The 22,037-nt window shown below is 32.5% G+C and overlaps 1 protein-coding gene across 4 annotated transcripts in view; it reads right to left on the minus strand.

Moving 5' to 3' along the window:
* Cwc27 (CWC27 spliceosome associated cyclophilin) overlaps nucleotides 1-22,037 on the minus strand; it is a 217,135-nt gene that overhangs the window by 148,820 nt on the left and 46,278 nt on the right. Inside the window, exon 11 of one of the 4 annotated variants that reach the window (XM_078015914.1) lies at nucleotides 20,776-20,886. The exons of the other annotated variants lie outside the window; for them this stretch is intronic. Coding sequence (XP_077872040.1) covers nucleotides 20,808-20,886 — 79 coding nt within the window. The 3' untranslated portion in view covers nucleotides 20,776-20,807. The remainder of the gene's footprint in view (nucleotides 1-20,775; nucleotides 20,887-22,037) is intronic. 4 annotated transcript variants of the gene reach the window in all.

Below are 22,037 nucleotides of genomic sequence, written 5' to 3' on the forward strand. Positions count from 1 at the left end.
TCAATAATTATTTTAAGAACCAAAACTCTGTCTTCATATCTCAAATTTCTGTGTACCCAACACATTTAAGGCCTAATGAATGTACTAGTAGATACATGCATTTCACTTATTCACTCATTCAATAGACATAGCACCTACTATGTATTAGGCATTGCAATTAAGAATTCAGAAAACGATTAAATTAAATTTTTGAAAATGATCCAACCTTCCACTGTTTTGAAAGATACTCTTCCTATCAATAAAAGAGACAGATTAGACAGTTTCTCTGTTCCTCTTGGGTCAAGTTTTTACAGTATGACTCATCATTTTTCATAAATTCCTTAAACAGATATGACCACATTCAGACCTGAGTATAGAAATCATTCTAAATCTAAACATAAGTAATTTTACAAATTTGTTCAATTTAGATTATTCTACTCTGTTCCTTTTCTTTGATGGAAAAAATCAGGAATTTACTGGTTATTCTAAGATTCAAAGTTATAAATTTCAGCTTTAATGCTTACGGGAAAATAGGCTTTCCAGAACACTTCTAAGTTAGAGGCAGAGGACATCTAGGTATTAATTCTGCTTTCTCCCTTTGGATGAGAAAGTGTCCTTGCTGACGCTGGTTCAAGAACTAGGAAAGTCTGGTAATTATAAACATTTCCTTAAAAGGAAGCCTACAGATTGTTAGTTCAAGTTCTTCTGGAATACTGATGAAAATTGAATAGTTCACAGATTGTTAGCTCTTTTAGAATAGCAAATATAAATGGACAGTGACAGTAAGAAATGAACTTTCCTGACTCAGGAATCCTATCTTAGTTGTATATTATTATTAGCAGCTGTTTATCCCTATTAAGGTCCTTAGAAGCAATGAGAAACTGATAAGATATAATACACTTATTTCTACCCTGACTTTAGTTCTGATAAAACACAGAATTTTTAGCTAATTAAATTGGTAAAACAAAGCCAAAAGCACAAATGTGTATATAAGCATGTATGTTCTCTACTGGTCAATCTGTAAACTACCCAAATAGTATATTGATTTACAGAAAAACTAAGATAGCAAAGGCAATCTGATCACCTCAACTGAATAAGCATGCTAATTACTAAGGAAGAAATCAATTATATAATCAATTCTAATTGCAGAGAATGGTTTTGCTTGGAATAAATGTAGATATTCAAAAATTTCTAGGAAAAATGCAGGGTTAGGTGCTCTTTGAAGTATACTTCAACTTTTTAGAAATACCCAAAACAATGGAAATGTTAAAATGCTTTCCTGAAAAATACTATTGAAAGTTTTCAACTACAAAAATATTCAGAAAGGAAAAGGATTTTTAGAACAGCAAAAACTATTTATATTTTGGAACAAGTTTACCAAAATTTCACACTAACCTAATTTGTATACTCCAAATAAGAAAGAGTCCTGTAAAGTGAGGTTTTCTTTCTTTCCTTCTTCCTTTTCCCTTAAGCATCAAAAATGAAAAATATACTAGCAAAATGGATTTCTTTAAGTCTGGACCTCTTTTTAATTGGCTTCACTAAGAACAAGTATTTTGCTACTTCACAGTGACAAGACTAATGTTAGATATTAAACACAAAGACTTCATTGAATCTTTTCTGGTTCCTCCATTAAAGAGAATATCAAGCCTTTCTCATGAGTTCTGAAACCAAATTTGACACTTTAGTAGCCAAAGTAAGCAAAGTAGTCACCTTAAAAAACTTATCAGTATACAGAAGTTCTATTTTTGAAAATAGAACTTTTTGAAAAAGTAATTAAAATAAAGTAGGCTATTGAAGATTTAACATTTTTAAATTCAAGTACCAACAACCAAAAAAGTAATTACATGTGATAAAGATTACAATACTGCCATTTCATATCAAAGTTGTTACAATTCCTTTCTGGGAAAAAATACCCTCTGATATATCTACTTTTGTGCAAAAAAAATAATAAGTACATAAACCTTAAAAGCTGAATTAACTCCAAAATGCAGAGGGAACACTCATTTTCTGATGGTTTCTCATTGGTACCTGGAAAAGGCTTGAGCTTGAATGACTGTGAACCGCAATTACGCACACCCACAAATGACCTACTGCAGACATGAGTATTTGTTTGTAACATTTGGTGGGTATGAAGTGGCAAGTACAAAAGCCATCCTTTTGAAACTTTTCCTGGTGTATGGAAAATCTTAGTTTCTCATTTATGTAAACCAGTCCTGTAACTCAGATAAATACAACTCTTCTGGAATAGAAACATTACAGCAGCCTTGCTTTCCTTAGCTAAACTTAGAGCACTCAATGATGGGCACATTTTCTGGGCTCCACCTTCTGCAAACAAATTTAAAAGTACTGAAAAGTAACCAGGCTTTACATCACAGAATAACAGATTTAGGAATGAAGACTGGAGAAATGTTACAAACAGTACTGTTACTCTGTTGGGTGATTTAAACAGTAAGATTTATTGTCTCCTTCCAGTCTAAATTTTAAACCATGGATTTTGTCAAAGATTCATACTAACTCACATCAAATTAGGCTTGATGTGAATGGGCCAACTCACTCTAACCACATACTAAAAGCAGGAAAACGATTTGCCTCTTTTTTTTTTTTTTTTTTTAAAGGTCACTCACATGCCTGGGACCTCTACAAACAGTATTATTAAAGGAAAAATTCTATGTGGTTCCAAGAATGGCAAAAACATCTTCACAGAGGAAACTGTTGATTAACAATTGAATGAAAGTAAAAACATTAACAGTAAAATGAAATCCCCAAATAGAATATATCGTATACTGCTCTGCAAAGCAACCAATAGGCAAACAATCAGGGCTCTGTGTGCTGGACTGCCTTAAGATCTGTCTGTCTTCTCCTTCCTGTCCATTGTCTCCTAGAGCTGCTGATGAACATTAGGTTACCTCAGAAGTGTGGCACTTCTAAGCCCTTTGATTAAAAACTAGGGTCTCAGCAATATTTAAACTTAATGTAAACCATTTGCTGAAGGTTCACTAGGTGATACCATTAATACTTATAAACATGATAAAAACAATATAATGTCAACCAATTGGCTTAAACATAATAACTTAATACTTATTTGAACATAATATCCAAATTATGTGGGGTATAATTTATAAACTAAATCACTGCTTCCTTAAAAATCTTCTTGAGTTTACAATTTAATGTCTACCTATTTTATTGCCAAAATTAAACTAAGAAGTTCTAAATCTTTATTTGATTTTTCTTGCCTTATTTCAACATGTCCAAGAAATAGACAGGTTCAAAAAAAAAAAAAAGAGAGAGATACACAAACAATATATTCATCATAAGATTAAAATATTTTTTCCTTGAATATAGTGCTCACCATCATAAAAATTATAAAATATAAAGATTGAAAATAAAAGTTACTACAGAAATCTGATCAATGTTGCTAGAATTTATGATCCTGTAGATGTTTAGAGGAAAAAAAAGAGACTGAATGTCCATTACAATAAACAAATATATTTGTTATACTAAAAACTTCACCATAAATTTATGACAAACTATTCCTTCCAACGGGAATGAATCTGAGTTACCTATATTTAGCAAGATAACATCATAGAGCAATATACAGCTATTTCCACTGCTAATTTACATAATGGAAAGTGGAAACGTTTGCTGTTTCCACATCCCAAGCCAAAGTATATAATTGTCTTTGCCAAATGTTCAGCAATCTACACAGTTTGAATACATAAGACAGTCATAGCCAGGATTACATCTGTTTTATGAACATGCATGTAAAGGAAAGAGGAACATTGATTTAGACTATAATCCTTTGAAAAATTTGATTCAGACTTTTAACATTTTGAAAAATAAAATTTCCAATTGGGATGTTAGAAGATATTAGCTATTTAAAAACATTATGTTAAAACATAATTAAAAATTTTTGTGGAAATATTCTGTTGTTAGAAAAGTCTACTATTATGTACCTGGAAAGATAGCCTTTTATTCATCAAAATAAATTAAACTATGCTTATTAATCTAAAGCCCATAAGAAAATATACATTTTCGGGGCTGGGGATATGGCTCAAGCAGTAGCGCACTCGCCTGGCATGTGTGCTGCCCGGGTTTGATCCTCAGCACCACATACAAAACAAAGATGTTTTGTGTCCGCCGAAAACTAAAAAATAAATATATATAAAAAAATTCTCTCTCTCTAAAAAAAAAAAAGAAAAGAAAAAGAAAATATACATTTTCATAGTGTTCTCCATTTCTGTTTTGTGAATTCAGAATTTAAAAGATATGTCTCTATGCTATTAAGAGGGGATCAATGCAGACTCCAGAAACCTTCAGTTGTTTTGGCGGTGGGTCCAGGGGAACTCCCAGAATTGCAAACTCTTTTCCTGTTCTACAACTGAATCCAAAGACAATCTTCAGAAACAATTCTTTCTTCACCAAATATGAAGCTAGCTTTTGGAGATGGCTCAGGGGAAAGGATTAAGAGCTTAGGTGTACACAAGCCTGAAGAAACAGCACAATATAAGCATAGGAATGGGAAACTTTTGGACCCTAGGTATAGGACACATATGTGTCCTTGGAGTCTACAAAGAAACAGTTTAGTTTGTTTCAAAGAAAATAAACAGCAGAAAATACAAGGAAGGACAAAATCATTAACAATAAAGATTTATACTTAGAAGTCTCTCAACTTTTCTTCTGAAGGTGTCACTGCACTGAAAATTACCTTTTGGCCAGACTGAGAAGAGTGATTATCATCTAGCCTAATTTAGAGTGAAAGGCATTTCATAGAACTCCAAATCCCAAATTATAAACATGAGGTTAAAACAAAATATGAAATTACTCATTTTTTATATGGGCCTAAAAAATTACATCAAAGTTCACTTGATTTAAAATAGGAAAGAAAGAAAGAAAAGTTTCTTTTGTGCTTATGATACATAGAATACTGAGGTAGTATGAGACATAACAGCAGAGCTTCATAGAAGAGTTCATTTGAAGATGAAGTATGGATCAAAAAGTACAGGGTCATGTTTCTGGTTCCAAAGATGGCAGGAAAAACGTTACTTTTATTACACTATTATTCAAATAGATATAATTTTAAAAATGTAGAGATTTTTCAAAAAACTAATTTCAACTTAGTTTCTTTTAAAGATACAACTTGAATATTAATGATAACATCAGTTCTTAAAAATGAAGGACAAATTTTGAGATGACCTCCATTAAAAAAAACTCAGTTAATTATTTCCCTTCCATTTTATGTTTAAGATGTTACCAGACTTAAGTAATCCTTCTTTGTTATTTACTATTCTAACAGAATAATTTCATTTAGTATGATTAATCAACAGCACAAAAGCCCCTGTTGGACCCCAAAGTATGGTTAATTTACTTTTACTTTCAATCAGAAATTCTGACAAATATATTCAAGAAAGATAGAAGTAATCAATAGCTTGTATGCCCTGAATAAATAATAAAATTAATTTAAAGAAAGATTAATTTTTATTAAAGTCAAAGACTCAATATTATCTTTCTATGCTGTGTGGAAAAATAATAACTAGTCTTTTAACACAAAGCTCTGGATGAAGGCCACAGGAAAGGAGAATCAACACTATTTGAGCATGCACAGACTTGTTAATAAATCCAGGTTGCAAAGAATAAATGAACTAAAAGCAAAAGTCTAAAGAGAGCAATACAAATAGTTATTTAACTTTTAATATTAGCCAAGTTGTATCATCATCCAACCAACTCTTTTACATCACACTGGAAATACCTCCCAAAGCCATTTAAACTACAGAAAAAATCAACTTGTAGGTACATCAGTAAGAGAAACCAGTTATAAAGACAATAATAATTATTCCCTACCACTGCTATCAAAGCAATTCAAAGTAAACTCTTGGCAATCTAAAGTGGTATAAACAAGATAGACAAAGAACTCTAAGGGTTTTTTATAATTAAAATATGTGTCATTTATCTGGTCTAGTGAATGTGAGCGGTGAGATGAATCTGAATAGTCTTTTCAAAATATCCAGAGTTAATAGAATATTTACATATGTAGGTATGTGTATAGTGCAAAATATAGTATAATTTGTAAACATATAAGGTTACTATATACTATCTTAAGAGCTTTATATATGTACACTAGTTCATTCATCTGTACACCAATCCAAGTCTTTTTTTATCCCGATTCTAGGTTCATTCAGTTTCCCACTGCATTTGTTTGTTGAGTTTCTTTAATCTGTATTATTATTATTATTATTATTATTATTATTATTATTATTATTATTAAGAGACAGATTCTTGCTACATTGCCCAGGCTGGCCTCAAACTCCTGGCCTCAAGTAATGTTCCTGTCTCAGCCTCCTGAGTGACTGGGTACACCATAACACCCAGTGTCTGCAGATTAATCCTATATATACAGTACAATTATAAGTTCACTTTACAAATGGGAAAACTAAAGTAAATACTTGCTCTAGAGCTCTAGAATTCACAGCAAGGCAGAGCCAAATACCTTTGGGCCTGGAGTCTGTGCTCTACATTCTTAAATGACTATACTAGCAATTTCAAAATATGGCTCATGGACCTTGGAAGGCTCTGAAACCATTTCAAGAGAGACCATGAGATTGAAACTATTTAATAATAGTAAGATGTGACTTGTCCTTTTCACTCTTTTGACATTTTTTCACTGATAGTACAAACGCGATGGTGGTTAAAACTGCTGGAATTGAAGCGTGAATTAGAGCAGTGTCAGCAAACAGTGCTAGAAGTCATTGTATTTGTATCTCCCAGATAACCACAGTTAAAAAAAAAAAAAAAGCCAATTTCACTTAAAAATATCTTGATAACACAGTAAAAGTTATTAATTTAATTTTAAGAAATTTCAGACTTTGAGTACAATATTCTATGTAATAAAAGAAGTATGTATAAAACTCTTTTACTGAACACACAAGTATGAGAGTTGTTTGGAGGAAAAACACTTGTACAATTATTCAAGTTGTAAGCTATAACTGTCAGGTTTTCTTCATGGTACACCTGAAATTTGAAAGAATAACTGACAAATTTTGTTTATTCGCATTTGGAAACAGTGAGCTTCTTGTTTCAAGAAAGATTGAAAATATTTGTTGACAATGATAAAGTTTGAGCAAGCTAGCACAAATTAGAATTTTAAAAAACTTGAAAGAACTATGATGAAACTGACTAAACACTGGAAGATCTATTTGAGGATCAGTGATAATTTTAACAAATGTGATCTTTTTACATAACAAAATGTATTAACATTTGGGATATCTGATTAACTTGATGAACCAGTATTTTCCAAATGACCAATGCATAATATTACAAAATCATGTAAGGGGAAATAATTTACTTCAATTGTGAAATAAATCAATGAACGTAATTTTAATTATTGATTTAGCTTTGGATTTCATAGTGCCTCTAACCTATAAGAAATTATTACCTGTTGAAGTTTGGCATAGTATTTTGGGGTATCAAAAAGAATAACTATATTTATTTGAAAAGGATGCTAAACACTCCTTCCTCTTCCCAACTACATATTTGTGTAAAGTCAGATTTTTTCCTATAATTTAACCAAAACAACATAGTGTATACAATAGATCAAATGAAGAAGCTGATATGAAAATTCATCTGCCTTCCATTAAGTCAATAATTAAAGAAATTTGCAAAAATGTAAAACAATACCATTCTTCTTATTAAATGTTTTGGGGAAAAATAGTCATTTTTTTCTAAAATAGATGGTATTTACATTATGATTTGATGGAATTTATTATTGCTATTTCTAAACATATTTATTATATATTTAGTTTTTTCTTAATTTTAATTTGTAATACAAAAAATACTGATACACATAACACAAATAAACAAAATTTCCTTGAAGTACTTAATAATTTTTAAGTGTAAAGGGTCCTAAGACCAAAATATTTGAAAAAATGTCTTCTTTGATATAAGGAGAGCAACTAAGAACAGAATAGAGAGGAAGAGCATGAGAAGATCACCACTAAACAGGGATGAGAGGGGGGAGGGAAAGAGAGAGAAGGGAAATTGCATGGTAAAGGAAGGAGACCCTCATTGTTACACAAAATTACATATAAGAGGAAGTGAGGGGAAAGGGGGAAAAAAACAAGAGAGAGAAATGAATTACAGTAGATGGGGTAGGGACAGAAGACTGGAAGGGGGGGATGGGAGGAGAGGGAAGGGGAGGGGAGGGGGGATAGTAGAGGTTAGGAAAGGCAGCAGAATACAACATACACTAGTATGGCAGTAGGTAAAAAAGTGGATGTGTAACCGATGTGAATCTGCATTATGTATATAGGGTAAAAATGGGAGCTCATAATCCACTTGAATCAAATGTATGAAACATGATATGTCAAGAACTTTGTAATGTTTTGAACAACTAATAAAAAAAAATGTTGAAGCCAAACTACAGTGTTTCTCTTTGACAATTGTGAGCTTGCATGAGTGGAAGCAAGACACTAGCTCTTGGCTAGTCTGGAGCTCATCTTCTGGAACTCTGGCTTTGGAACTCTGGCTTTAGAATTTAAGATACTCAAAAAAAAAAAAAGTTAAGATACTCTACTCGCCAACTAAGAAGAGAATATACTATCAAACATGAAAATTACTTCACAATTCAAGAAATTATCAACATTTAATAAAATGCAGTATCTTGACTAAACATAAAATAGTAATAATAAGTTGGAAAGCTATGAGAAAGAAATGGCCAACAAACCTAGTTGAACAATCCTGAATGCATGGAAGAAGACAAAATCAAAAGTGTGATTTGCAAATATACCATTTCTTCTAATAAAAGGTAAATTACTGATATAAACACAACATAATGTAATATACCATCTATTCAAAGATCCGTCTCAAATATAAGAACCTTATATATCACACACATCAGATAGTCAATGTTAACTGAAAAAATAAAGGAATAAACTGATTTAAATGATCTTTCCTCAGATTTGCCAATAAAATTATTGTCACAAATTTTCAGAAATCAAGTATCTGTGGCCTGATGTATAGTTCTAATGACATTTCATAGATTTTATATATATACAAACATGTATTTGTATATGCATACATATTTAATAATTGAAATTTACTGTTTTCCTTGTGGAGTTCCAATAGCTCCAAATTAAACTGCCCCAAATCAGGGAAGAGCAATTATCAATTACAGACTGCTTCTAGAGGGAAATTTTTCTTAAATTCTAAATAACATGCAAATAAAAGCGCAAACATGATCCACATATAAATTGAGTCACTTATGTACCCTGACGTTGAACCAATAATTCTAAAATTGGAAACTGAGTTTCCTGAATCTAACAAATAATCTCATAGGTAAACGATTAAAACAATGAGTCATAGGGGATTCAGGGAAAGGCTTGTTTGTAGAAAACCCAAATCAAGGAAAATCATTTTTTAAGAAATAACAGTAACAAACTGATTATTCTATTGCAATGGAATTTTCCTTAAATAAATACAAAAACACTAAAATTCACATTTCCATTTTTCACAATAATTATAATATGATCAAAACAACATTCCCTCATATATCATACACCACAGAGAACAACTGCTGTGAACAGATTCTCAATAGTGGCTTCCAAGACTTTTACTCCCATGTACCTTTTTTCCCCCTTTTTATTGGTGCATTATAGTCACACATAATGGTTGTGTACGTTTTTTACATAATCATACATACAAGGAGCTTAATTTATTTCATTTCAATCCTCAGTGTCCCACCTTTCCCTCCCCTCCTCCATCGCTCTGTTCCCTTTTCTCTACTCTACTAATCTTTCTTCTATTTATTCATAGCTTTATTTATTTATTTTTCGATTAGTGTCTTGTGGATAAACATGAAGGTGAGGTTCAATGTAATATATTCACATGAACATAGAAAAGTTTGATCAGATTCATTCTATCACTTTTCCCTTTTCTTGTCTTGCCCCTCAATCAATCTTCTTCCTCTACTTCACTGATTTCTATTTTCATAGAATTCCCTGCCCCCTTTATTTTTCTTTTTCTTCTTTTCCTTATTTTGGTCTAGCTTCAGCCTATCAGAGAAAACACCTGACCTTTGACTTTCTGGGTCTGGCTTATTTCACTTAACATGATGGTCTCCAGTTCTATCTGTTTACTGGCAAATGCCCTAATTTCATTCTTTTTATGGCTCAGCAGTAGTACATTGTGTATATATAACACATTTTCTTATCCATTCGTCCACTCTTTGGGTACCTAGATTGGTTCCAGAGCTTGGCTATTGCTTATTGTGCTGTTATAAACACTGATGTGTCTGCATACCTACACTAAGCTGATTTTAGATCTTTTGATATGTACTGAGGAATGAGAAAGCTAGGTCATATGGTGGTTCCTAGTTTTTTTGAGGGAGCTCCACTGCATGTACATTTTTTAAATAATTTAGTGGGCAAAGAAAATAATATGAGTTTAGTAGCTGCTTCAGAGTAAATGTTGTAGACTGGTAAGTGATTTGGGAGAAAGGAAAAAGGATACCAGATTTACATTGGATGTGTCACCACCTACATTGTCAGCAGCAAAAGAATCTTCAACAGATTACTTAACCTCTCAAAAGTTTATGTGAAAAATGAGAAAACTAAGTGAATGCTCTGAGTGTTTCTGTCCTTGTGTGTGGAACCCCCATGAACATGATTAATGTCCGTATAAAATATGAGGGCCCTGTGAGTCTTGCTTCAGATGAGTATGCAGTGAAAAATGGCTATCAATGAACAAAGAATCAAGCCTTCACAATACAAGGAATCTGTTGGTGCCTAAATCTATGACTTCCCAGGCTCCAGAACTGTAAGAGAAAATTTCAGTTGTTTATAAGCTTGCCAGTTTATGATTTTATATCACAGCAGCCCAAATGGGGTAAGACACTAGGAGATGGTTTACATGACACTTCCAACTTTAAACTTCAATAATTCTATTAAGGTGCTATAAACATTTGGTAAAGGAAGATTAAGTGAAGCAGAAAGTTAAATGCTACTTAATGGGAAAACAGTCATAGTACAAATGATTTATACTATTAAAAAAAGTATTCTTAATCACTTGAAAATTTCTGAAACTATAGTAAGAATACCTTTGTAATGTAGTATATTAAAAACATACTTTATATGTAATATCTTAAAAACAGAAAAAATAAAATGTTATAATTGAAGTAAATAGTTATGATTTTATTGAATGCCTACTAACTCATTCCATTGTTACAACAATATGGTAAGATGGGCACTTTAATTTCTTAGGATCAGAAAGGTTAAATAATTCATTCAAAGAAACTGATTAAAAACTGTAACAACTTGTATTTTGCCTTGGTAAGTTCAACTCTAAGTCAATACTCTTTCCACTACTAAAACATAAAACATTTTTGACTCCTACAAATGAGTCCCCTTTTTATAGTTGCACAACTACTAACAGTATTGGGAAAAGGGCAACACGGGAAAAAAAAACTTACTTAAATATGATATAATTGCTTATAACACCAAATATATTCTGATAAAATGACTCTGAAGCTGGCCTTAGATGGCTTCTTAAGGCCCTTTCCAAATCTCAAAGAATATTCTCAATTCACTAAAACTTAAACTGATTATCTAATACATTTTTCCCACTTATTACAGAAACTTACAATTTTGTATTATATAAATTGTGAAGCAATCACAGATAGCAAGTATACTATTTAAAGGAGTAATATGGGAAATCTAAGGAAAGAATCCAAAGACCAATTATTTTTAACTATTTTTTTTCACTGTGCTTATTTTAAAGAAAAATACAGTGAAAATTCAAAAGGCCATAATAATCCTGATTACCGCAATTTTCTCAAAGATGAGGAAAACTTGCTCCAGAAAAGAATATAGTGATTTGATTTTTCATTTCCATTCACTTTCTGTTCTTAGGATGAGAAAACAAAATTGCCACACACATACATAAAAAATACTCTGAAGAAAATTAAACGTGACAAGTCCAAGAAAATTTACCAACTAAAATTTTATTCTTGGATAATCAAAAGGAAACTAAGGGTTCTAAGTACTATACAAGATAAAATTGAAAGCTGAAGATATAAAACTAATATGTGTGCATTATACTATGACCTATAGCAAGAAACAAAATAACAAATTACTACTCACTTATTAATAAAAATAATTAATGGATTGTAAAGTTAGAACTTACTAAATGGTCCTTCAGTTTTTAGGAATGCAATTCTCAAAAAAAATTGATTTATTAAAAAATGTGCAGGTTTTCCATAATAATGTAAACATTAAAATGCAAGTCAAAGTACAATAAAAAAATATATTGGGGGTATTTATAGAATATTCCAAACAACCACAGCAGAATACATATACTTTTTTCAAGAGCACATAAAACACGTACCAAAATATGCCATATGTCGGGCCAAAAAACAAAGTCTCCATCAGAGTACAATAAATGGAATCATACAGAATATGCCCTCTGACCACAATGAAATTAACTTGGGCATCAGTAACAGAAAAATCCCTGGAAAATTCCCCAATATTTGGGAATTAAACAGCACACTTCTATAAAACCCATAGATCAAAGAAGAAGCCACAGGGAAATTAGGAAATACTTTGAACTGAATAAAAATAAAAACACAATTTATTAGTCAATTTCAGAGAAAAAACAAGAACCAGTAGGATATGTGTGTGTGTATGTGTGTGTGTGTGTGTGTGTGTGTTTACATATGTATGTATATATGTATAGAGAGGGGGTGGGATATTTATTGCAAAGAAGTGGCTCATGTAATTGTGGATGAGCCAATACCTGGGCAATTTCCTGGGTCTGAAATCTGTAACACAAGCAGGCCATCAGCAAAGACAAGTTGAAGACTTTTTGGACAGGAACTGAAACTGCTATCTAGATGGAATTTCTTCTTCAGGGAAGCTTCAGCTCTGCTCTTCAACTGATCAAATCAGGTCTCCAGATTATCTAGAATAATCTGCTTTACCTAAAGTCACTGATTATAGATTCTGATCACATATACAAAATATTTTCATAAAACACCTAGATTAGTGTTTGAACAACTGGAGTCTATAACCCAGCCAAGTTGACATATAAAATTGATGGTCATAACAATATACTAAAAATTGGTGAAATGCAGAGAAAGCAATGTTTAGAAGGAAATTCAGAGTTTTAAATGCTTACATTAGAAAAGAAGAAAGATCCAAAATCAACTATGTAAGATCTATTGTGGAAGTTTAAAAAAAAGAAAAGGATAAGAAGAGGAATAAAATAAATAAGTAGAAAGAAGGAAGTTGGAAAACTACCTGATTTCAAGGCATGCTTTGAGATGCATATAGCTATATTAAAGACTTTGAATTACATATGACATCTGTCAATTTGGAAAATTCTCAGCTCTACTCTCTCCCTGTTTACCACATTCCAGATACAGCTTTCATAGAGGTCCAGGGCTAGATATGCTCATCAAGGGAGTTCAAGTACTTTGTTTTCAAGAAAAGAACACCCAAATTCAAAAAGCTGGAAAAAAAAGATGTAGAAGATCTAAACTTCTGGTTCTTAAACTCCTTCCTATAGCTCCTTCCATTGCAACATATTATCTCCAAGCTGCCTTAATGTTAGTAAAAATCTGCCACATCTAGGTCACTGTGCTGTAGCCACTGGCCTAACAAGTCATCATGTCTATCTTTTCATTTTCTTTTGCTTTTTAAAATTATCCACAGGCCAGCACATGAGGCATTGTTTTGTAATTAGAAAGGGCACACTCTCTAGAAATACCAACTAGAGAAACAAAAAATAAGCGAAATACAAGAAAACCAACAACAAAAACACACTTTTTCTAACCTAAAGGATCTGAAAATAGCATCCATACCTCAGGGCTGATGTGGTCTCTCACAAGTGCAGAAAGCTAGACTTCAGCACAGACTCACACCACATGGCTAATCCCTTCTTAAGGTTATAACCTATATAACCATCTTCAGTAGCCCTGTTTACTAATCATTCCCCATCTTGTCAATGCAGAAAATCAAGTAATATCATTCCATAATAATATTCCATTTATAAATTAGTTCCACATAGGAAAATGACTTTTAAAACTATTATCTTAAGCTGGGCATGGTGGTGCACACCTGTAAACCCAGCAGATCTTGGGAAGCTGAGGCAGTAGGATCACAAGTTCAAAGCCAGCCTCAGCAAAAATGAGGTGCTAAGCAACTCAGTGAAATTTGTCTCTAAATAAAATACAAAATAGGGCCGGGGATGTGGCACAGTGGTCGAGTGCCCCTGAGTTCAATCCCCAGTACCAAACAAATAAACAAAAAATTATTGTCTTAAAACTTCTGGCATGCCCAAGTTCTCAAATTGTAAATATTCAAGCAAAAATCACAACATCAAGAGAAGAATAGAAGAACTTTATTACCAATATTTTGTTTTAAAAAATAGCTTTTTAATGTTTTCTTCAGTGAGATTTGAAATGTTTCTGTAGTAATTTATAGTTAAAAGCACATAGATGAAAAAACTTGTTTTCCTAAGCAATAAATGCCAATGAATTTTTAGTAAGAACATTTATCTTTCGAAAATAAAATAGTTGCATACACTAGCTAAAGTTAGAACGTTATCTTTTAAATTTGTTGCCTTAAGCGAACATGTCCATAATCACATTTGAAAATACTTGTTATTTTTGTTTTAGGACGTTTTCATAAAGGTTTTATTATAAACAGAATGTTCTCAAAAATAATACTTTCATTCTTATAAATAATTAATATTAAACAAATGAAATAAAAATAGTAAATTAATGATGTAGGGAAAATACAACAAATTATTAAACACATTTTCTTAGGTAAGATCATTCCTTTTACTAACAAAATCATCCATACAATCTACTGGCTGTCAGCAGTATAAATCTGCCTTTAAAAACACCTTCAGGAAAAAATTATTAACCTCATCTGACTTACCATTTTATTTGAAATTTTGTATTCATTTAAGGTACTCAGTCTACTTACCCAACTTAATATTTTCCTAACTTCTTATTTTCTGAAGTAATTTCATGTGCTCATCTGACAAAAATTGATTTGAACAAAAATTGCATCTGATACAGAATTACATTTTCTGTAACCCAAGAAAGGGATGTAGGAGTTGGGAGAACCAGGATGCTTAGGAAGAATGATAGGTACTAATTTTCTAGTTAGGCTTCATTTGTCTGTCCAAATCATCCCAATGAACTCGTTCATCTCTTCTGCTTCAGTGGTATTACACCTTTAAAATACATGGAGTCCTTAAATACTGCTATGGTAACCACGTATGTTTAATAACTCTGATCAATTACCTAAGAAATTAATTTTAACTTTATTTTCAAATATGTCAAGGCTGGAAGAGAGTATCAGAAAGTGAGCTATGCTGTGATTGTTAAATGACAGAATTAAGACTGTGGAAATCAAAGGGCCTTAATGGCATATTTTAAATGTAGTTTCACATATTTCATTAATTTCACTAAAACCCTATCGAAATAGGAAGGGCAGGTATTAATCACATGTAAAAATAAGAAAAAACAGGTTCAAAAGGTTGATTTACTCAGATCTCATTTCTACTAAAATCACTGCTATTATGATCTTCATAGAGCACTGCTGTCATTAAATTGAGTAACAGTCATTATTCAAGTAAATGTTTAAGATGACAAACTCAGTGTCATTCTTTTTGAAATGATCCATATAACTGTTGGGTGCATCAGTGCTTTTCAAAAGGGCTGTATACTATAGGGTTAACTATATATAATCATGTTAAGAGTTAACCTGTGCTTTGGTTGTCTTCTGGATTTTAAAACACACGAGCACAGAAATGTATTCAAATGAAAGAAAGCATACCTTCATCAAGATACTATTAATTATAGTAGTTTGGTATTCATTTTCAAATTCAAAAAAGAAAAATAACACAATTAAATGGTAATCTATTCAACACTTCCTATTCATATTATTCCTCTCTCAAAATGTAGAAAATCCAATATTTATCCATCTGAATCTTTTAAATTCATTTATCTAGTTGAAAAAGTTTGATCTATGTTTATCTGTACATTTGATTAATACATAAATAAATCAAAAGGAGTTATATTTACACTTTATTACCCTGGACAGAACCTCATGATCTAGTCCCAACATATCTTTTCAGTTTTATTTCCAAGTGCACCAACTCTTCTAGTCACAATAGATTGTTCTTCAAATATAGTCTGTACTTTTCTCAGTTTCCTCTGCTGGAAATTCCCTTCCCCACCCATTTCCTCATATTCAAACTCTACCCTTTCTTCAAGGCCTACTACTATTGCTATCTGCTTGCATACATGCAGACTTCCTGATCCATAAAATCAAAATTAGTCTCTCCATATACATGAAGCTGCTGTGATTTCTCTGAGCTTCTGTTTCATACAGAGTTCATTCTGTACAGATGGCTATCTATCTGATAGCTCAGTTGGGAACTTTTTTGTGAGCAAGAGTAGTGTTTATATATACTACGTGGCTACTGTAGATGTTTGAATAAAAGGGGCCTAGCAAACAGAATGCTGCCTTAGTTTACGGTTTCATCATATCCTTCCCTCTAAACTCTAATCTTGGCTCCCCCAGTTTAAATTCCATATCATTACAATGGTGAGTTTTTAAAATAAAAACCTAATCATGTCATTTTCCAATTTTTTGATCTTTATATTGTTCTTTACTATTCAAAGGACACAGTCCAATTTTCAAATATACGACAGAAAACCCATTATGACCTGGTCACAATTTACTTCTCTAATAGTTTCTACGAAAATCCTGCAAACATATATCTATGCATATACAAGTTCTTGCAGTTATCAAAAAGCAATCTCTTACCTATTCCCTTGCACCTATTATCTGCATCCTTGATGCACCATTCTAATATCTCATTCTATAAATGTTATCTCAGGGGAAACATGATATAAAAGTTAAGTAAAACTTAAATATGTTTAAATCCTAGATTGCCCATTACTGGAACTGTAATCTTGAATAAGTTAAACTTTAAAAATACAATAGGGGACAGATTAGATATCTCTCTAGTGCCATCATTCTTTCCCTATTCTTTTTTGTAACACTACTTGGCTCCTATTTTAAAGTGAGCAACTTCTGCATTATCTGCAAAACACAAAACTAAGAGTAAGCATTAGAATCTAAGCTCTAGTTTCTTTGCAAGGAGAAGTAATTGAGTTCCAGATTTTAAAACAAATAAGCTTTAAACATTTTTTAACTCCTTATTCACTATATGCTAAAATGTGAAATAATAGTGCATAGAAAATTTTAAATCCTGTTTGGGCTTACAATAAGGGTCCAACGGAGCAAGGATGTTAGCATATTTTCATATTTACTTGCTTCATATATCTTCTTTGGTAAAGTATCCATTCAGATCTTATTGTCATTTTTAATGCTGGTTTGTTTTCTTATTGTTTTTAATATTCTATACATATTCTGGATCTAAGTCTTTTATCAGCTATATATTTACAAAAATGTTGCTTTCCCAGTCTGTGGCTTGTCCCTTACAGTATCTTTTTCGTTTTAAGAAACGAAGTTTTATTTTAATCTTGATGAAGTCTAAAATCTCACTGTTAAACCCAAGTTCATAAAGATTTTCTCCTACATTTTCTTCTAAAAGTTTAATAGTTTTACATTTAGGTCTATGAGCCATTTTGAATTAATTGTTATAAGGTATAAAATATGTATCAAGGTTCATTTTATATGTGTGTGTGCAATTGTTCCAGCACCATTTGTTGAGAAGACTACTATTTTTCAATCAAATTATCTTTGAACCTTTGTAAAAAGTAAGTTTACTATGTTTGTGTGGATCTGTTTCAGATTTCTGTATTCTGTCCTATTAATCTATCTCTCTATCCTTAAGCCATTCTGTTTGTCTTTATGATTCAATAGGTATGTAATATTCTAGAGTCTGGTAAACAGCATATACACAAGTAGCTCCACTATTTCAAACATCTAAACAGAATTTGAGTAATATGAAACAAATAAAGACTGTTGCAGTATACACACTACATCACGGGTAGGCAATTGCTTTGCCTGAAAATTGGGAAGTTTTCAAACTCAAATAAGCCAGATGAAGCGAATCCCTTTGGCACAGTTTATTTCCATCTCAGTTATAGCTTTGTAAGGTTTTTATTTGTTTGCATTCATTTTAACTTGTATAATATAATCTTCAGCAATTACAGTGTTTAAGAAAAGAATACTAAAGATATATACAGTATGAACTTTCAAATATTCTTAAAGTATTAGTTAAAACAACAACACAAAACAGTTGACAGGAGTTTTTTAACATAGTAAGAAGCTCTGAATGACCTTTGGCTCCATGAACTCAGGCAATTCAGACATCTCCCCATATTATGAAAATAGCACCAAAACTCAGAGCAGTGACACTGCAACCTAACTATGATCATGCCAGGATCCTATGAGTAAGTATTGTAACATGTCATTGTTCCCTTTTTCCTACTGAAAATTGTTGCAATTCACTGACACAGCTTAAAAATAGAGCTAGTTTTGCTAGAAAAGGGTTCTTCTCACTTTTTCTTAGAGTGACCATTGTCTTCTATAAACATCAGAAAGTAGCATTGAAAAAGACAAAATAATCTACATTCCAACTTGCTTTTAACTTTATTTATCTTATTTACCTATGCTCCCAACATAAGGAAAGATTAAGCAAATATGCATTTAATTGATTACAAAAACTGTGAGCAAAGACCTTTAAATATCTAATAAAATGATATACATTTTGTTTGAAAATTCTTTCCATATTACACAGCATAGGCCAAAACAATAAAAGAAACAGAACACAATTTTGAAAACTTTACTGGAATGCTGGTAAATCCTACTCAAGAATATTACAATATGCATAAAGCCAAATAATTAAGACTTTTGAATACTCTGCAGTGTCATCATGGCCTTTTATTTCTAGACCCTTCTCTAGTACCATCAAGATTAAAAATCTGCATATTCTATCATACTAAGTGTTTTTCACAGCTCAACTATATAGCATGGGTTCAATTCTCAGCACCACATAAAAATAAATAAATAAAATAAAGGTCTATGAACAACTAAAAAAATTTTTTTTAAAAAGACAACTTTCGTAAAGACAAAGATTCAATAAAACCAACAAATAAAATCCTCTCATTTAGAAGGTTAATGTTGATATAACTTTATAAGGCTGATTCTATAGAAGTTGTAAAACTTAGAAAAACTGATTTCTAAATCACATGTTAGAACTAATGAATGAGATTATTTTGTTTGGAGGGAAGTAGATCCTAACATACATATATATTCATGAATGTCAAACAAATTTTATAAATCTGTCCCTGGATCACTGGAATAGTTATTGCTGATAGAGATGGAGAGAGTTATTTTAAACAGTATAGTGTAAAAAGACCTCTTTAATATGGTATTTGAGCAAGGGAATGAATGAAAAGAAGGAATTGTTATCAGGAATATCTCAGGGAAGACAGTTTTAAACTGAGGTAACACAAAATGCAAAGGCCTGAAAGAGATATGAGATTGGTATGCATGTGGAACTGCAAGAAGCATAACAACACTGGTGCAAAGCAAGCTGAAAGAGTAAAATGGATAGAAGTATGACAAAGCAGGTGAGAAAGTGAAAGGTATAAAGACCAGGACACAGAATGAAGGAACTGCCTTTGCCAGAAGAATATGGACTCAGATGCAAATGGGTAGATTTAGTGTTGGGAAAATGAACAAAGTTCTCTTTCTTTTATTGGGGGATGAGGTGGGTATTGGGGATTAAACTCAGGGGCACTCGACCACTGAGCCACATTCCCAGCCCTATTTTGTATTTTATTTAGAGACAAGGTCTTGCTGAGTTGCTTAACACCTTGCTTTTGCTGAGTCTGGCTTTGAACTTGCAGATCTCCTCCCTCAGCCAAGTTCTCTTTTTTCTAATTTTCCTAAGGGAATAACAAGCTGATCAGCCAAAAGTAAGAAGGGGAAGCAATGTTGAGTGTTATAAACTAATGTGATTATCTTTCAGGAAAAATCAGAAAATCAACTAAGAAACCTATCAGAAATAAAGAAACAGTTATTCAGGGAGACCTGCCCACATTCTCACCTGAGGAGACCTATCTTGAAAAAAAAAGCACTTATTTTGTCACTTAGGTTTAGGCTCTGCTACACATAACAGAAAGCCCAAATAATGTGATTGGAACAACTTGAAGGTTAGTCTACCTTATATAGAAAAAGTCTACAGGTAAGAAATTTGTGCTGGAATAGTGGTTCTACAAAGCCTTCAAGGATCCAGGTTCCTTCTACCTCTCTCATCCCTAGCTCCAGCAGATGAATCTGTGTGCCAGGTTGGCAGGAGGAGGAAGGAACGAAGGAAGGATAGCCTCTTCCTTCCTTTCTTTAAAAAAGACTGCCTGACTAGATGTGGTGGCACAAACCTGTAATCCTAGCAACTCAAGAGGCTAAGGCAGGAGGATTACAGGTTTGAAGCCAGCCTGAGCAATTTAGCAAGGCCCTAAGCAACTCAATGAGACCCTGTCCCAAAATAAAAAATATAATGGGTTTGGGATGTTGCTCCGTATTTAAACACCCCTGGATTTAATTCCTGGTACCAAAAAACTGCCTGACATACTTCTCTTTCATCTCATAAGCCAGACTTGGTCAATGTGGCCATGCTTAACTACAAAGGAAACTAGCAAATGCTTTCAGCTAGGCAGCTATGAATCAAGTTGCACACTGGAGTTCACATTACCAACTGAGAAGGGAAGGCTAGATGATGGAGGGACTAAGCCACCTTGTTTCATCAACATACCTCATAGCTTCCCAACTCCCTCTCCTCTTAACTCAAGCCAGTAAGATCCTCAGTTTCATGTTTGTACTTGGGACACAGAAATCAAGTTGGTTTTTCTTCTGAAGAGCTGATCTGCAATAAGGAGCACATACAGCCTTATAGAAAAAAATAGGTTTGCAGAGCTAGTGAAACAAAAGAACAGAGGAAAGAAGAGAATCTGAAGCTGTAAAAGAGAAAACATAACTTTCTGCTAACTGGCTTTTTCATGAGAATTGTACAAAATTATTTTATCTGGATTTTGATAGGGTAGTTACCCTACCCCTTTATATAGAAATTCCTTTACTTAAATTAATTTGAATGTTTCTAATCCCTACAACTAAAAGATCCTTACGATATCTAATAAGAAAGTTAGGATTTAATGTGCTGTACATTAAATACTTTAGTATTTTTGTAGCACCTGTGAAAGTTGTAGGAGATGTCCATTGTTTTCTTCTAGATCCCTGGTGTAAAGACTAGTAAGACAGAATTTCCTTTAGAATTCTCTACTTTCTAAAAGTCTGAATAATTATAAATTGAATTCCTTCTTTAAAAAAATCTGGTAATAGCAATTATATCATCTTCATTATATCTTCTTGATCCTGGAAGAGGACAAAGAAGATGTCAGGAAGATTATGATTAAATTTATTATATGGCCATAGGTATCTAAAGAAACTTTTGATTAATGCATAGTAGATTGAATTACTTTCCCAACCACTCACTGATACTCCATGTGAAAGGTTTAAACTTCACCTTATTGGTGACCATATTACTTGGTCTGGCCAATGAAATGATGAAGTGATGTGTGCCACTTCTAAGTAGAAACTTTAAGAACAAGTATATGACACCATTATCACTCTTTCATCCTGCCATGAGTAGCATATCTCAGAAAGCTGCTGCTTCTTCATTCTGGGCCCTAGAATGAAGATGTGGAGCAGATGTACAACTTCCCACCAGGATGCAGAAAAAGCAAGAAAACAAACAGTTGTCTTAAGCCACTGAGATTTGGGATTTTTTGTTGTTGTTGTTACCAAAGCATAATAACCTAAGCTGACTAATAAAGGAAGCAACTGACTCAGAAGCAATTTAGGATGTATGTTTATGTACAGGGATACTGAGGTTGATCAGGAAGGACAATAAGAATAAAAATATCTAAGTGGAGTATTAGTAACATCCAGTGTTCCTGTCTCAGTGCTGTCACCACTACTTAAGTCATTCATTTAAGCCAGAAGCCTAGGAGTCACTTA

The sequence above is a fragment of the Ictidomys tridecemlineatus genome, chromosome 1 (assembly GCF_052094955.1).
Source record: "Ictidomys tridecemlineatus isolate mIctTri1 chromosome 1, mIctTri1.hap1, whole genome shotgun sequence".
Taxonomy (NCBI): Eukaryota; Metazoa; Chordata; class Mammalia; order Rodentia; family Sciuridae; genus Ictidomys; species Ictidomys tridecemlineatus.